Source organism: Ammospiza caudacuta, chromosome 7, assembly GCF_027887145.1.
Source record: "Ammospiza caudacuta isolate bAmmCau1 chromosome 7, bAmmCau1.pri, whole genome shotgun sequence".
In the NCBI taxonomy this organism is placed as follows: Eukaryota; Metazoa; Chordata; class Aves; order Passeriformes; family Passerellidae; genus Ammospiza; species Ammospiza caudacuta.
Window position 1 is genome coordinate 26,365,185 of NC_080599.1, and position 17,061 is coordinate 26,382,245.

General features: G+C 38.8%; 1 protein-coding gene across 1 annotated transcript in view; it reads left to right on the top strand.

Moving 5' to 3' along the window:
- The first annotated feature begins 204 nt into the window (after positions 1 to 204).
- Positions 205 to 17,061, top strand: part of CFH (complement factor H) — a 30,671-nt gene continuing 13,814 nt past the window's right edge. Inside the window, exons 1-10 of the mRNA XM_058809056.1 lie at positions 205 to 440; positions 4,257 to 4,442; positions 6,175 to 6,280; positions 6,989 to 7,065; positions 8,655 to 8,849; positions 11,035 to 11,205; positions 12,646 to 12,825; positions 14,268 to 14,468; positions 15,719 to 15,889; positions 16,233 to 16,409. Of these exons, the coding sequence (XP_058665039.1) occupies positions 380 to 440; positions 4,257 to 4,442; positions 6,175 to 6,280; positions 6,989 to 7,065; positions 8,655 to 8,849; positions 11,035 to 11,205; positions 12,646 to 12,825; positions 14,268 to 14,468; positions 15,719 to 15,889; positions 16,233 to 16,409 (1,525 nt within the window). The 5' untranslated portion in view covers positions 205 to 379. The remainder of the gene's footprint in view (positions 441 to 4,256; positions 4,443 to 6,174; positions 6,281 to 6,988; positions 7,066 to 8,654; positions 8,850 to 11,034; positions 11,206 to 12,645; positions 12,826 to 14,267; positions 14,469 to 15,718; positions 15,890 to 16,232; positions 16,410 to 17,061) is intronic.

Here is a 17,061-nt window from a genome sequence, read left to right on the forward strand (position 1 = left end):
CAAGGAATTGCAAAATAATTTACTTGTACAACTTTTAGATATCAAAAGACATAACCTTATATGATCATGGAAGGGATAAATATGGGAAAAAATGTGTGATGTAAAAATAAGCAGACCACAGGGAAAGGAGTGTGTCGACCTAAATTGCCAGGCATTTGTTTATTCGTTTAGCAAGGTTCAGAGAGGGGGTAAAAAAAAAGAAACACTTGTGTGTTGCAAGAGGTTTAGGGGAAGTGACTGCTGAAATCAGAGTATAAATGTTTTGCAAGGTCGGTCCATGGACCAGTTAAGTAAAAAAGCAGTGGAAATAGCACAAAGTAATGAATAAAAAAGTAGGCTGCAATACTGGATGTGTTTGCTGAGGGTTTGAATCTCTAGAATGTCGTTCCTGGGCTATGCAGCTCTGCTCGTGTGTTGGATGCATTGTGCTGCACAAAGAGGTAAGCTTCAACTGCTCTCTTAGAGTGTGTGTGAAGGTGGTATCTAAAGCAATATGCAAAGGCTTTGTAGGTTTTTTTCATGAACTTCTGACAATAATTGACATTTCTTCTGGCAGCTTTTAGTACCTTTAGTATTTAGTGTCCTGTCATAGGATTTTTTTCACCTATTTATTTTGCTGTTATTAATCTGTTGCGCAACTTTTCAAATGCTTTATGTCGCTATAAACTGGAGCCAGACAACTGATTTTCTGTTAATTATGTTTGCTAATTATTCTAATATCTAAATCCAGGAAGCAGCTGGTAGATTAAAGTAGAAATGCACATTTATAGAATATTATTTTCTGTCTGGAATAACCTGTAAGATGATCTGAGGAGGATGAATGATTACTACATTGACTGAAAAACTTCTAATATATCTATTGACCGACTGGTTTTAGTCTAGGAAAAGAGATAAATATATCCAGGTATGCTTTTTTCATGTTTGAAGAGGTAGCTAGTATTCTATGTATCTTTTCAGAAACATCTGGTCTTTTCTGTTTCTCTCTTCAGTGTATTTTTCCTCGTTTGTTTTTATATTTTTTATCCTTAGTTATTTCATTTGTTTGCTTTATATCTGAGTTTCTTGGCATAGAGTGTTGTGCAGAGAGTGCTGTGTGGTTTTGAGCTGCAATGTCTTTGCTCAGTTCAGGTTGGTTTTCATTTCAGTTGAAAGTTATGAAGACCTTATTAATCACAAAGATCCAATGGATTTCACTTTGAAAAACTGAAAAATCAGAAAATTAAAACAATGTCCTATCTTAATTAAATATAAATAAATATTGCCTCAAAGCAACTAATAGTCTCATTTTTTTGCAAAGAAGTGCAGAAAAGTCCTGGAATTTGAAACTAAAGTTTGCCTGAATTTGCACTTTGTTTTCACAATGCTTTATTTAGGTCAGGGAGATTGGAAAAAAATATGAATGCAGCAAAATTTGATTTACCCAGGACAGCTATTACCATGGGTCATGCAGGATTCTTGTTTAAGCTTCACGCTGAAAGTCTGTGAGAGTTGTGGAAAGTCTTCTGCTGAGAGCTGGGTTTTGCACAAGGACTGGAAGCCATTTGCACCTGGATTTGTAATTGTGCTTGCACTTTGTAGAAGCTGCTACAGAATATTGTTGGCAAAAAAGCAGCTTGAGCTATTTCTAACTGAGGTCAAGTCACATGTAAATACTGAATGAGTAATTCCAGCTCTCCTGTCTGTCAGTAAGGAATTTGAAGGTATCCATTCTGTGCATGCTTTTTAATATAGTATGGTATTTTTAATATTTAATCTGGTATTGGTGAGTGCATGGTGGAATTAATATAAATTTGAAGTTCAACCTGCCAGCAGATTTCTTCACCTCAAGCCACTAAGAAAGTGCACACACACACACACACACACACACACACACACATACATATGTATAGACTCACATACACATACTCTGACACTTGATGGTCACTCATAGTTTAACATCAGGGCAGGAGTGGGGAAGAGTTGAGATAAAACCCAGCGAGATCCAGCAAATCTTAGTAATGGTGAAGAGACTAAAGAGATTATCTTAAATTGGGGGCAGGGGGGTTTGATGTAAGCAAGGAAGAGTTAATAGGCTGCATTCTGCACAGCAGGCAATAAATATATGATATAATTCAGAGGGAGGAATAGAGAAGCTCTCACTGTACTCAATAACCTGTTTTTAAATTATGGATTTCAGTGTGCGCTCTCAGCTTGCAAACTGAAAGTGCTAATTCAAACAAGGTATAATTAGAAATATGTGGAGTTAGAAACATTCTTTTTCTTGCCATTGAAAAGAACTTTTTGGGTAAACTAACAATTTTTAACACATTTGAAAGAACCAGCTAGAGGATTCCTGTTCATTTTGCTTATTCCTACATTTTGCAAAAAATGTTAGAATTTGAGTCTGTCTGTTCTTGCTAAAAAAAGCCTCTCCTATGTTTTTTAGAGTAGCCTAGTACCCTCTAGTGCACAGAAACAATAATTTTTATTCAGATGTAATCATTCATAGGAGGGAAAATATTTATCAAATAATTGGAAAAAATGGGTGTGGGCACACTCTTCATTTAGCACATCAGCAGTATTGTCAAAGCTTGTCTAATTCCTCTGGCTCCTTAAAAGAGCCAAACTAAAGTTATTAAAACTCAAAATTACCATTATTTCATTACAGTTTCAAATAATGTGTTTTTTTCTTTGCAAAAATCTTTTTCCCCCATTTTTAAAACCATTTTATAAAATTATGCCTCTAATTTGGTTGGTACTCCCCTGACTGAAATACAGCAAATGAGTTCTCAACAATGTGTCTTTGTAAATTCAAGTAAAGCTCACTTTCCAGACTTTGGGGTTTCTAACACAAAATGAGAAGATAAAATACACCTTCTTCCATATCAGCTGCTTAATGTGTGGTGCCATCTCTGCAGTGCAGTTCAGTGAGCTTTAACTCCACATCCCTCACAAAGGAAAGATCCCAAAGATTTTTTCCCCCAGTCCTATTTCCAGGCAGCACCTGGGTAACCCATAGGAAGGTTTCAGTGAGGATGCTGCTGCTTTCTGAAACCCATGAACTTGCAGATGAACTGGGGAGAGAACACCTGTGCCAGGTCTCTGCTGAGTAATGCATCTACTCACCAAAGGATTTCCTTCCCTGGTGGACATTTCTTCTCCTATTTACTTTCTATACAGAGATTTCATTCCTTTTCCAAGGCTTTATTCCTCGGGGCTTGTTTTATTTATTCCTGATGAATGCTCACGTTTCATGTTCAGATGGAAAACAAGAGTTCATTACATTTAATTAGCTAGGCTGTTCAGAGACCGTTACTCTGGGTGAAACTTCATCTTCCAAAATGTGTACATTTCAGTCACCCAAGCCCTGAAAATTAGTCACTGAAATTAGGGCAATTATTTCTTGACAAAATAATTTAATTTTTCGTTAAGAGTTTCCCAACATTTGCTTCTTTCCTCTTTCGTCTGACTTTGCTCATTCTCAAGCTGTTGAGGAACTTCTTAATAAAATAAATTCAGGTTCATTTGTTGTGGTTCATATGGGCATGGCTGTACATTTCATGTGCACTGAAGGAGGCCCAGAAAGGAGCTTTTGGGCAAGGACTGTATAATACTGAGCTAATAAGAAATACCAGACACCACCATCCACTCCCCAAACTATGCTTGGAAGCTGAAGGTCAGAGTGAACACCCAGAATTAATTATATTGTGTAACAAGGAACTTGTAAGTAAGGAACAAGAGGAAATAAGTTTTGGAATATCAGGTGATCTGAGCCTGGAGAGAAAGTTTAGGCAAGGTAAAGGTGAGAGAAGGTTTGGTAGAACATAATCAAATGATGTGTGAAATAATGTCAGTAAAGGTGGTGGTGGGTGGAGAAGAAAATAGTTTGAAAGGAGACTGCAGAGTGCCCAGAGTTGTTCTCTGTGGCAGTGGAAGGACAGGCCTGGAGCAGCTGCTGCAGATGGAAGGGCAGGAGGTGTCTGCAGTCAGAGCCAGGGCACTGATCTCCCTGCAGGCTGTGTAAGTAAAATCTGTTTCATGAGCCATCACTCTCCTGGATGGTTCCTTGGCACCTGGCTATTCCCGTGTCCTCCTAAATGTCTAGTCACATTCCTACAAAATGTAGATCCTTGTCACTTTCCTATTTTGTGCTGATTCAATAGCAAACACTCATCACAAATGGCCCCAGGATTTCTTGCTACATTTCCTATTGCAAGATTGTTTTGGTGTTTGTAGCACGTACTTCAGTCACCAATGTTTTTATTTAAAATTTCTAGCTTGTGAAGGACCTCCTCCTAGGAGAGTAAAAGAAGTGCCTACTAAAACCTGGGACAAGCCTCCCTATCCCCATGGGACCCAAGCAATTTACAATTGTCGGCCTGGATATGTAAAAGTTGGGCGAGTTGGGTTTCGGTGCATTGATGGAGTGTGGAAGGAGCTGAGTCCAGGGACAGAATGCAGAAGTAAGTATTTGTGCAACACATCTGCAGACATTTGATCTGGCAGACCATATGCCTTGCCAGTGATGTCAATGTGAAATTGTACCTTTACTCATAAATTACTTGTTTCTGCACTCTTTAAAATACCACCTTAAAAAGGATATGTGCATAAGGGAACTTCTTTTAAGTTCCTTTTCTTCCGATCAAAGGATTTATTTTTTTCTTTACGGAAGATCTTATTCTAGACCAGCCTTACTAACCCAATTTACATTATTAAAATCAATTATTAAGTTCTTAGAAGCTTGCTTTCAAAAATTTTTAGTCTAAGCAGGATAAAGCACAAACCTGGCTTCTGAATGTGAGTCGAGAGACAGATTATTCAACTATTTCTATGAAAGATATAATTTCTTGCAAGTGGGAAATTATTTTCCCTGCCTTTTCTTTTAAGCTGTAATTCACAATTAGGATGAGAGCTGCTATTTATTATCTCTAGCGTACTGTGCTGAGAGTTTTCAAGTATCACACACTCTCATACAGAATTCATTATTGAAGAAATTGAAGTTTGTTATCATTAGTGAGTAGATACTTCTTTTCTGTAATAAATGAGCTGTGAACACAAAGGAATTTTAGAAACAAGGGGTTATGATAGTGTATCTAACATACAACATTTTTACTGGTACAATATAAATATTTGGTTTGAGAATATAAGTCCTGGGTGTTCAGAGAGAGATTAATACACACCTGAGTAAGAATTAAGTCACTAATAGCTTTTTTTACATTTTTGACTGAGTCTCTGTCTCAGTGTTCAGATTTCGTTGTGTCAGCGGTGAGTGAACAGAGCCCTTCCAGAATCTGGTTTGCAGGATGTTTTAGCAAATGCTGCCACCCAGTGAGCAGGGCTGCCACCGGCACGGAGCGCCTGGGGAGAGGAGGGGATGCTCTGCTCATCCTGGGGGTCCCTCGGCAGGACAGGGACATCAACACTGATCAGGAGCTGCCATTTCCTCTGAATCCCCCTGCAGCAGCTTTGGGGCCTGCTCAAACACATCTTCGTTGGTGAAAACGGAGGATGTTGGTAGGCCCCAAGAATTAAATTGCCTTGCTTGACAAGAATCAGGAAAGATTTCTGCTGAGGAGGGGTAATAGGTTTCAGCTATGCAGTTTATTTTGCAGTCCATATTATGAGATCAGAAGAGGATGAGTGAGAGTGTTCATCTTTTCCACTCTTTTGGGAATCCAAAGCAAAAAGCTAGGGCCAGGCCATAAGGAAAGTCCTGTGGGGAGCTTTGAGCAGCAGGCACTAAGGACCAAAAATAACTCCTGTGCCTTTGGTCACCCTACTTCACTCAGCACAGTCCCCAACAGAATTCAGGAAATTTCATTTCTGATTTGGATTCTCTACTGGAGGCTTTGGTGTTACAAATAGTATGAAAATTGCCATAAGTTTGTCATGAAAATGAATATGAGTTCAGCCTTTTTAAAGGAATAAAAGATCCTGATTTGTGGTTTGGGGTTTGTTGCAGGTAGGTTGGTTTTGTTTGTTTTTTTGAATAAGCATACTCTAGTATGTTATCATTGAAAAACTATGAAAATAGTGATAAAAAGGAGATGTTAATCAAACTTCTGCTGAACATTTCTGAATTTTTGAAACCCCTAAAGACCATACTCACTACTAATCACTGGAAAAATGCTTTCTCATTTTCATTTTTCTATGTAGGTAAGGGTTTTTCCCTTTTTTATTTTTTTTTTCAACCAGATAAGCCCTGTGGACATCCTGGAGACACTGACTTTGGTTTCTTTGAACTTACCAGTGGAACTGAATTTGTTTTTGGTGCCAGAGTTGAGTACAGATGTAATGATGGGTAATACTCATTTAATTCAATGTATGAGAATTAACATAAGGCGTTAATTATACTGTCAGTTATACATTTATTCTCTGTAATACAGTTTATTAATATTTAATGCTTGCTTACATGTTGTAAAAATGTTTGAAGGAAGATATTTCTGGCAGACTCACGTGTCTTCACTAAATGCTTGAAAGAAATTCTCTATCTATCTTCTCCACTGAAAACTGCAGCAAGTCAAATGCATGGTATTATTGTGCTTGTGTCTGGGTATTTTCCTCCTGAAAAGCAAATCAGCTTTAGTACAGTGCTTTAGCCATGCTTTTGCAGTTGTTATGTTACTGGAATCTAGCCCGAGTTCCACAAGAGAGTTCCAAAAATCAATATTCTCCTTAATCCCTTCAGTTCCTCACTGTCTTTTCAGAGTAGCTGTCCTTCCTCTGAGTGCATTTGTTATGTAGCCAAAGCTTGCTATCTCTGTAATGAAGAAGCCTTCTTCCTTATTCCTTCCTACTCTCTGATTTGATTCGATATTTTTTCCATGTGCAAACAAAAGACAGCACATAGGGAAAATGCAGGTAAAAAGCTACTCAGTGCTGTCACATTTTGGTTATTCTATGCTGGAACACCTGAAGCCATCTTCCTCTGCTTCAAAAACAGCAGCACTGTTGTTTCTGTCACATAATGAAAGTGTATTTTAGCATTTTTTGCCTTTTATTTGGTAAGGTACCAGATGCTCAGCCAAAGGAATTACCGTGAGTGTCAGGCAGATGGATGGAGCAATGACATCCCTCACTGTGAAGGTAAATGGAGTTTGACATTAAATTCTCTGTTAAATTGTCTTTATATCTGTCTGATGCTATCTAAAATAGTTTGTGATTGCTTTACTAGTATTAATTCACCTATGTTTAAAGTCAAGTTAGGCAGCAGAGAAGCTCTTACAGTGACTTCTCAGCTCTTTTAGTCTTTAGCTCTTTTTAGCTTTTGTTAAAAACCCTTCCCAAAGTGGAGTCCTGTCACTTCCAGACAGGCTTAAAGCTCTCCCCCAAAAGCCCTGACAGAGTAGCTGCCTACAAAACATGGTTGCCAATGGCATTTGGGATGATGAGTTTCAAGCCAGTGTGAAGGCCTGTGTGTTTTTTAGCTACTTTCCTCCTCCATCCTTGTGAACATCCTAAGCATTAAGATTTTGTTAAGGTCTCCCTATTAGCATACTAATGAGGAAGACATTCAGTAAGCCAGAGTGAGAGCATGGGGAACACAGACATCAGGACTTAATAGACTGGATGGCTCAGATTATGGTTTTAGAAACCTTTTCACCAGTTTCAAGCCTGTATGATCATGAAAATAAGGTTCCTGCTCTTCACAAGGATAATTTTTAACTGCTTTATTTTAACATATGTGGGCAGCAGTGACATTTTTGTTTGGGTTAAGCATCTGATGTCAGGAAAGGGTCTCTAAGAGCAAATAAAAGTAGATATCTTGACAAGAGCTTGTCTGTGGTTTAATATTTCTGTGGATTTAGATACTTTGCGTTTAGTTTACTGGATTTTGAGGGCACTCACACTTAGGTATTGAGGTCTGTCTGCACCATATGGAGCAAGGGTTTCCAACATTTTTGTCATGTCTCATCAAGATACTTCAGTTTCAAAGTCCTCCTAAGTTATTTCTGTCATGGTTGAGTTTTCACTGAATTAAAGAAAGAAAGAATTTGTAGAGTGCTCTAAATGTGAAGAACCTATGAGACAGAATATGAGCTCATGGAAAAGGCAGATGACTTCTAAGATGGCAAATGTCAGAGAGAAGCAGCTTTGGTAAACAAAACAAAATCCACTTTTGTACCTGCCTAGTGATATCCGTATCCATCTAAGAATGAGCTTTGATAGTCATTTCCCCCCTTAATAAGACATATCTGATGAGATAAGTTAATTCTTTTTTTTCTGCAGGTACATAATTGGGAGATACAAGAGCTCTAATTAATGTCTGCCAATGTGTTTGTTTACTTTAGTAACGTAATTGCTCTGATATCCTTAATGAGAATTTTTGGTAATAGCTGAACTGAATTAGAATTTTTCCTAATTACACACTGTTGTAGGCATGGTGTAATTCAGCACTGTTCCAGATAGCAAACTGTCCATAGCAAACTCAGTTTGGCACAACTCTAAGCGAAGTCAACTGATTTTGGCAAATTTTAATGGTGTCAGTCAAGGCTCAGCTAACCATAATTTAGGTTGGGTGAGATCATCTAATTCAGTGGATGCTCTGTCTTATTTTTTTTATATGTGTAAAGAAATTACAGTGATTTTTCTGTATTTTAACTTTTTTGTGTGACAGCTTATTTTACAGACCTCAAAATTACTTTTTTTCCTTTCCTTGTGTTTTTTTTTTCCAGTGATAAAGTGTTTACCTGTACAAGAACCTGAAAATGGAAGGATAATTATGACTGGTGCATTTGAGCTAGGCCAAGAATATTCCTTTGGCCAGGTTGTAAATTTTGAATGTAATGCAAAATACAAGCTTATTGGAGCTAAAGAAATTGTTTGCTCTGCTAATGGAGAATGGAGCAGCGATGTGCCTCAGTGCAAAGGTAAAAAGAACACTATTGACTGTGTGTCATTAAGATGCTTTGTTCTCACAGACTCCTAAATCATGGGCACCATATGGGAAGCCACAAAGTTTTCACTTTCTCTCACAGCAACTAAGCTTGGTGTGTCTGTAAACAAGCTCCAGTGCATATATGAAAAAGTAGGATAAGAAAGAGAAATATAATAGTATTGGATACTAATATAAGGATAATAGAGCATCTGTTTGTTCCATATTTTTCCTACAAGCTGTATATTTTACCAGGCTGCACACAAATTCTTTGATATGTCTGCATAAGAGTCAACCAGTTCAGTGTTGATTTAACTAAAGTAATCAGAAACAACTTTGAATCTGTGTAAACCAAGTTTAGTTAACAAGTAGGATTTTAATTCTTACGGTAGATAGAATAAAAAAAAAAGTTAGATTTTTCTTTCCTCACACTAATGTGTTTGGAAAAGTTGGAAGGTTTGTGTTTAGTTTTTACAGAACCCCAGAATCAGTGAGGTGGTGTGGGACTTCTGAAGGTCCCTCAAAGCAATTAGCTGGGGCAAGTTGCTCAAAAACATGTTCAGTCAGCTTTGGATATCTCCAAGGATGGAGATGCACAGTTTTTCTGGGTAACCCACTGCAGTGGTTGAACTGTCTTTAGTGAAAACTTAGCAGTGGCATTTCCTGTGTTTCATTTGGTGCGCATTGCTTCTCGCTGTATGGCTGGTGGCCAGTGAGGAAGGTCCAGTTCCATCACCTTTGCTTCTGCCTGCCCCACTGAAGCCAGGAATTTACTCATGTAAAACAGATTGCCCTCCTCCCCCAAGCTTTCCTTACTCCAGATCTCTTAAACCTCTCTCTACCTGTCAGTTTTTCCAATTCCTTAATTATCCTCCTGTCCCTCGCTGGATCTGCTCCACTATGTCCTGATCTTTCCTCTGCTGGGAGTTCTGCCCTGCAGAGATGGAGAGGGGCAGCATCCCCTCCTTTGGCCTGCTGGCAGCACTTTTCCCAGTGGAGCCAAGAGTGTTTTCTTTGCTGCAAGGGCCTGTCCAACCTGTCCATCAGGACCACCAGCTTTTTTTTTCTGCAAAACTGCTTTTCAGCCAGTCAATCCCACACTGCCCTGCCTGCAGCTGGCGCTGGTGGATGGGATTATTCCTCCCAGTTTCTGAAAAAAGAATGGATGGGATTGGATTGTCAGGGTATGAGAATGAGTCCCAGGAAGATTATGGCAACCAACACTTAAATATTCAGAACATCAAGTTTCTTAGATTATTTCTATGTTATTTGATCATGAAGTATGTGTTTAGAAGAGCAGAATACATATATCAGGATGGCAAATATATTTATGGCTTGTTCACAATTCCAGTACTGCTTTTTGCTGCTTAGAAACCCCCATTTGCTGTTTTTTGTACAGCCTGAAGTGGAATTAAACATTTATGCTTGTAACGTTTCCAGAATATAGTGAATTTCATTAAACAATGACCGTTCTCATGAGCAATATTTCATTTTAAACACAAAGTAAATTTAGTAAAAGAATCCAAGAGAACTCTTTGGTGTCCTGTTCTGTGACCTCAGAAACAAAACATTGAATATCTTCTGGCTGTATGAATGCCTTTTTAGGAAACTGCAAGATCATGGTGGTTTTATTTGGTTTGGCAAGGAACAGGGAACATTGATGTTTTCTTATAGATATCAAGAATTCTAGTGTCAATTTTCAGATACTTTAAATTCTTTTCTCCTTTTGATGTCTTGATTTAACTAATAGTCTACTGGCTCTGAGAGCACAATAGGTTTGTTGGAAATTACAAAGAAATTATCTGAAAAATAGAAAATCCTAAATTTCAGCTAGCCTAATGTCTTATTTTGGAATGTCTTCTGCCTTATCTCTTGATTCTAAATCCATTAAAGTACAAATCAAAGCCCTGAAATCTGTCTCATGAACCAATTTGCAATTGAAGCTGTGCTACACCACATTTTCCACCTGGAACTCAGAATCAAATAAATGCTCAAATAAGTTCCAAACAGCTTCCAAATGCAAAAGTTTTTGTGAATTCAAATTAACCCCCTACACCCCCCCAAAAAAACCCAAACAAACCAAACCAAAAATAAAACCAACCTAAGTTTTATTTTAATAGAAATTTATCCTGAGCAACTAAAAATTAAAATATGTGAATTTTTGTCTGTTTCAATTTCAGAAATTAACTGTGATGTGCCAGAAATCCTTCATGGATATGTCCGTTCTCCAAGGAAGTCTTACAAGGAAAATGAGCTAATGCAGTTTTTCTGTAAAGAAGGATACAAATATGGGAACAAAGCAGATGCACTGTGCACTGCATCAGGATGGAATCCACCTCCCTATTGCACTGGTCAGTCTTCCCTAAAATAGTTTTGCTCTTTAGTTGGGTTTGGAATTAATTTTAGAGATTAAAAAGTTCGTTCATGACAAAATAATCCATCCACATCCAATGTCCATGAAAACTGGAAGGATTAAGTGCTGAGGGGCCCAAAGAACTGAATAAGAGTTTTCCATGAGGAGCAGGAGCAAAACCAAAATCTTGTGAATCTCTACAAATTCATATATTTACAATGCTAAAGGTCCCTATTGTTTTTTAACTCTCAAATGCCTTCTGAGCAGTTCATGTGACAAACCCATAATTCCTGAGGCTAGTCCTGTTTGACATCAGCCCTATGGGTCATGCATTTTGCTTCAATTACAGCACTTAAAGGCTGTATTTAAATCTCTGTATATGCATTTCATATCCCAACTGAAGTAGTTTCATTAAATTTTGAAGAATTTATCAGTGCCTTGAATTTTCTTCAAGAAATTGCCAAAATCTTGAAACTGGGAAAAAAAATGTTCACAACAGGGCAACACGATAGGATTTTATGCACCACCCACCTTCCTGGGACTTCTTCCAGAAAGACTCCTTTAGAAATAAAGACTTGTTGTCAGTCTTGGAACCCACTCAGTTTTTGACCTTTCTGATTCAAGATTAGTAATGTCATTAGTTAATATGCATTGCCAACAGTTTGACAACATACTGCTTTTAAGGAGTGCCAAACAAAAGGACACTCATATGCTGGGCTCTGTTACTTGAGGTGTACTCAGACAATGGTTCTGGATCCTACTGGCTTTATCTCTGGACCTAGAGGATTCAACAGGGTGTGCATGAAAACTGATTCACCCACCCCCACAGCACAGCAGCACCAACCTGTGGTTACCTTACAGTCATCCCCTCCCAGCCCTCGGGGTGCTGGTGATATTTTCTGAACTCGAAGAAGACACAAAACCCCCAAAGGACAGGAGTTTATAAATCTGTTAGCCTGACTTCTTTGAGCATGAAGGTATCTTGAGTTTTTAGAATAATATTCTTGACCTTTTTCAGTTGTTGAGGTACTTCCAGTGTCCCTGAAGGACACTAATCTTAATCACACAACCTTTGAATGATCAGTTCCTAGTCAAGTATAATTATTTCTGCATTTAGGACTTGCCAGTGAAATTGTCCTCCTTTGGGACAGTGTCCATAAACAAGCCCAGCAAAACCCAGCTGCAGATCTAAAGGAAAAAATTAGGTTTGGTTTGATGGCTTCCAGTTCTTTCTCTAACCATTCTGTTTGCAATTAAGTTTTAATCTTCTAATTAACATGACATCAGTAACAGCTATCACTCTTCTCTTACAGAACCACACGCTTCTAAGGAACACCTTTTTTAACAATTTTATACAGTTATGGCCAATATAGTATGGAAACAAGAACTTATGCAATACACTTAAACATATTCTTATTTTTTTCCTGTTTTTATTTAGAAATTGTATGCTCTCCTCCAGTAATTTCCTCTGGGAACTTTATACCTCAAAAAGACAAGTACACAGTGGGTAATACAATCACAGTAGAGTGTGATGATGGGTTTCATTTTAAAGCAATAACTGGCAGAAGCACAGCTGAATGCACCAAGAATGGCTGGCTGCCTGAACCAGCTTGTGTCCGTAAGTAGCTCTCATCAGTAAAGTTACAATGTGGAATTATTGGAAGCATCTCAGAGAAAATAAGTTAAGAGCAAAATTTGAGGAGCATTAAATATGATAGTTGCTTATTTTTTTCTTTGTACTGTAAAGCTTAATTTGATGGTTTAGAAAAATCACCTGTAAAAACAATGGTGTAATCCAGATTTACATTGTGTTTATTAACACACATATTACCGCTTACTGTATTTGCAAATCTGTTAAAATGGGCTACAGTCAGCTCACTGTCAGGAAGGTTTGTGCTCCACCTGAGGAACAGCATCCCAGTCAGGGTTAGAGGACATGGGGAGTTTAAAGTAGCCAAACCACAGGTAATGATTGGAAAATACCTTTCCTTCTAGTATCATAGCTCTAGATTTTTACTTGTAATTTGATGTTATGGACAGTCACAGGATTTTATCTATTTTATAGCCTGTCAGATAACAAAGCAAGGGATTCTTGATGGTTGATGAGTTATTTCTTGGGTTAAACTTCCCATAACTGCAATGACAGTCTTGCCCAGTAGGCAGAGTATAAAAAAACCAAATATATAAATTAGCGAGTAGTTTCAAAATTTAACACTCTTTCATCTTTGGTCACTGAAAATAAAACTTCAAATGTGAGAGAAGCCCTGATGAAATCAGTCTTGTAAAGGAACCTTTGGATAAGATGATTAGAGCTATTTCTGAAACATGTTCTTTTAGTATCTGAGTTTTCTCTTATCAGTTGGGTTCTAAAATTCAGGTGTCATTCTGACCCCACTTCACTAATAATTGAATGGTCTGCTCTGCCCTGGCATGTAGACTCTGGGTCAGAACATTTGGGAGGAGCCTGGGTAAACTTGAATGGAAGTTTCTGAGAATCTCCTCCTTCTATCCTGGACTTTTCCCTGGAAAGGATCAGTTATTTTGTGGAACCAAGAGAAGAAAATTAAAATGCTGCAGCTTTAAAATAAAAATGAAAAGACTCAGGAAGAGCCTTAGGTGCAGGAGCCCAAAGGTTATAAATGGAGGTGGCAGGAGTCATCTCAGTGTTAAGAGTTCACAGTTCAGTTTCTATATCTGAGCCAGATGACTGGGCTCCCTCTATGGTCAGAATAGTAAATTTAATCGAGACCCTCTCCAGTGCCATCTCACTGTACAATGAATACTAACCTTTGGTCTCACAAATCACCCTCAGGATTCTGCAGAGAGTGCTGGCTGGATTTCTGCTGGTTGCAATGGAATGGAGGGAAGTAACACAGCTGTAGGCAAAGACCCCAGGAGCAGAGTGTGGTTGTTCCTGCACTCCTTACCATCTTCCAGGGTGTGCAGTCCTGGTTCTGTCCATTTTTGAAAATACTCAGATGATGAAGCTGAATCTGGGTTGTGTCCTGAGCTTTTTATTGTGCATGTGTTGATATTGTTGCTGTTCCATTCTGTTTCAAGGGAAGCCGTGTGAATACCCACCTATAGAAAATGGCCAATTAAGTTATTATGATGAGTACTATAGATACAGATACTTTCCAAAAAGATTTGGACAGACTGTAGTTTACCGCTGCCTCAATGGCTATTCAACCCCCACTGGACATGACTGGGTTCGAATTACCTGTACTGAAAGGGGCTGGTCTCCAGAGCCAAAATGTCTGAGTAAGTACATTTCCACTATATACTCAATCTGGGTTAATTATCAAAGATCTTTGCAGCAGAACTTGTTCTGATGGAACACAAGACAAAACAGTTGCTGAAAGTCAAACTGCTTTAGGGGACCCCTGGAACTGCACCCAGACTGTCTTCCTATCTGCAGAGCACAAAATGTCACCTGGGGACACTCAGATATCATGCTTTTGGATTTTGAAGATTGCTTACTCCTGAAAATATTCATAAGACTAAGAAATATATATAAACCTTCCTCTTCTCTGGCTTCTGGTAATATGAAAGTATATACTTTCATCTGCACCACTGCTGCACACACAAAGTTTCTCCTCTATGTAAATATATTCTCCCTTCTGTGGCTTGGGCACTTTGGCACTTAGTCTTCATCTTCTCTGAAAAGCATTGCCTGGTTCCTTTGGAAAACTGAGTTTTAGAGCTGAAAAGGTGTCACACTTTTGCAATAAGCTGAAATGGATCATGGTAACAGCAAGAGAACCAGATACACTGACTCCGATTTAAAATTAATTGGACTTAAAATTAATCTAAAGCAGCGAGATGAGGCCTCCTCTCACACATCTTCAGTCACAGCAAAGTACCTACCTACTGGTAGGGCACAAAAGTGGACTACAAAAGGTTGCTCTTTCCTCATTGCCCTCAGTGGAGTGGTGCTCAGTGCAGGAAATGAGTGGAGCCCTGCCTGGAGGAAAGGAGCAGGCACTCAGATAACACAGTATAACATCTCTTCAGCCATCTGCCTTATGTCTGGGTTCTTGGGGACAGGAGGCCTTAGAGCCAGCGTCCTAAGCTGTTGCTAAAATCTCTAGAGCTGGTTTGAGAGGCTGCTACACTTCCACAGAATGATAAAATCTCCTGGAGGCAAATGCTGGAGTTCACTGTGGGCATGCACCAACATTTTAGAGACGAACGAGAGCAAACCGATGTGAGAAGCACTGAAGTGAGCCAAGCTTGCTTGTGAACGATGAGTAAGAGATTTTTGGTTACTAGGCCACCTCTTGTTACTTTATGTAGTGACTTCCAGTTCTGATCTTGTGGTCCATTCACCACAAGGCACTGAAACAAAACACTGTTTCATTCAGATTTGCACACGAGTGTCTTTTTGTGACACAAGGCTACAGAAAAGTGCTTGGAGGCCTGTTTGTTAGTAACAGTTCTTAAGGATTCATTTCCCTCAGTTCTTGCTGTAGAAACTTCTGTGGTTAAATGTACTTTCCTTCCTCCTTTAGAACAATGTTTCCCCGGACCGCTGGCGGGCGGTTATTTCCTATACGGGAACAATTATTTCGTGGAAGGTGACAGAGTCAGATACACCTGCCACCCCGACTTCCAGGCTCAGCACAACGAGGTCACATGCACCAGGAATGGCTGGGCACCTCCTCCCAGGTGTACCCGTAAAAGTGAGTGTGCTTACACTTTGGTGAGGTTTCTAGCTAAAACTATTTGCTGTAGCAGTAATTTCTGAAAATGAAGACTCTCCTTCACAAAATGATTTAACATACTACAGAAGTTTTCTCTCAGAATATAGGTCTGAAACATCCAACCAAGACTTCCATTCATTTAAATAACATATTAAGCATTATGTATTGACAATGTATGGAATTAAAAATGTATTCAGTTGACCATGTATTAAACAATTTTCTCAATCCTACTGCTGCTTCTCCTGTCATCCTTCTGCTCTGATTTTTATGCATGTAGCTTGGCAGTGCTTTACTTGGAAGAAATCTTGTATCTTTCTTTCAGAAAAGTGCCAGGATACCATTGTTGAGAATGGCTATTTGAACTCGGATAAGAGAACATTCAATTTAAAGGAGAAGATCCTGTATGTATGTCACGCTGGGTTTGTGACTCCAGAAGGACAAGAATTAGGACACACACAGTGCAAAGAGGGCGGCTGGACTCCACCTCCAAAGTGCATCAGTGAGTAGCTAAAGGTTTCAGGGCTCCCTGTCATTGTCACCAGTATGTCCTGTGGACATGGTATTCTGTGATGTTCTCTGGCCTCACAGATTTGTCACTTTGACTTGTAGAGGTTTCTTAATGGGCAGAGGTACACTCAGATAGAGGGCTGATTCTCCAGAGATTAGCCTCTCTCAGGCTCCAAGAAATAGAGAGAAAATGTAAAGGATCTTCTTGGATTTCTTCAGCACTGAGTTAATGGTAATCACTGACCTCTTCAGTGGTTCTTCCCTGATACAAGGTACATTTGCCCAAATTTACTCCCAGTTTATGAAGCAACATCTGTGAACCAAGGCATTCCACCAAGAACTTTAAATGTGACAAAACTAGAGACTAAGAGAATTAATAATTTCAAAGTTCCTTCCTCTCCTGAACACAGCTGTCATACAGTTGGAGACTTAATCTTGTATTGTTATATGTTGGTCATAATATTGACCAACTTTAGCTACTGTTTTATCTTGTCCTTTTATTTCAGACTGCCTTTACCTAGGATTTTGTGGCTTTTTTCTGACTCACAACTGACTATGGGAACAGCAGGACAAACCATTTGCTATGACACCTAAACTTATATTAATGATAATACTGATAATGATAATAATATGTGGCTAAAGGA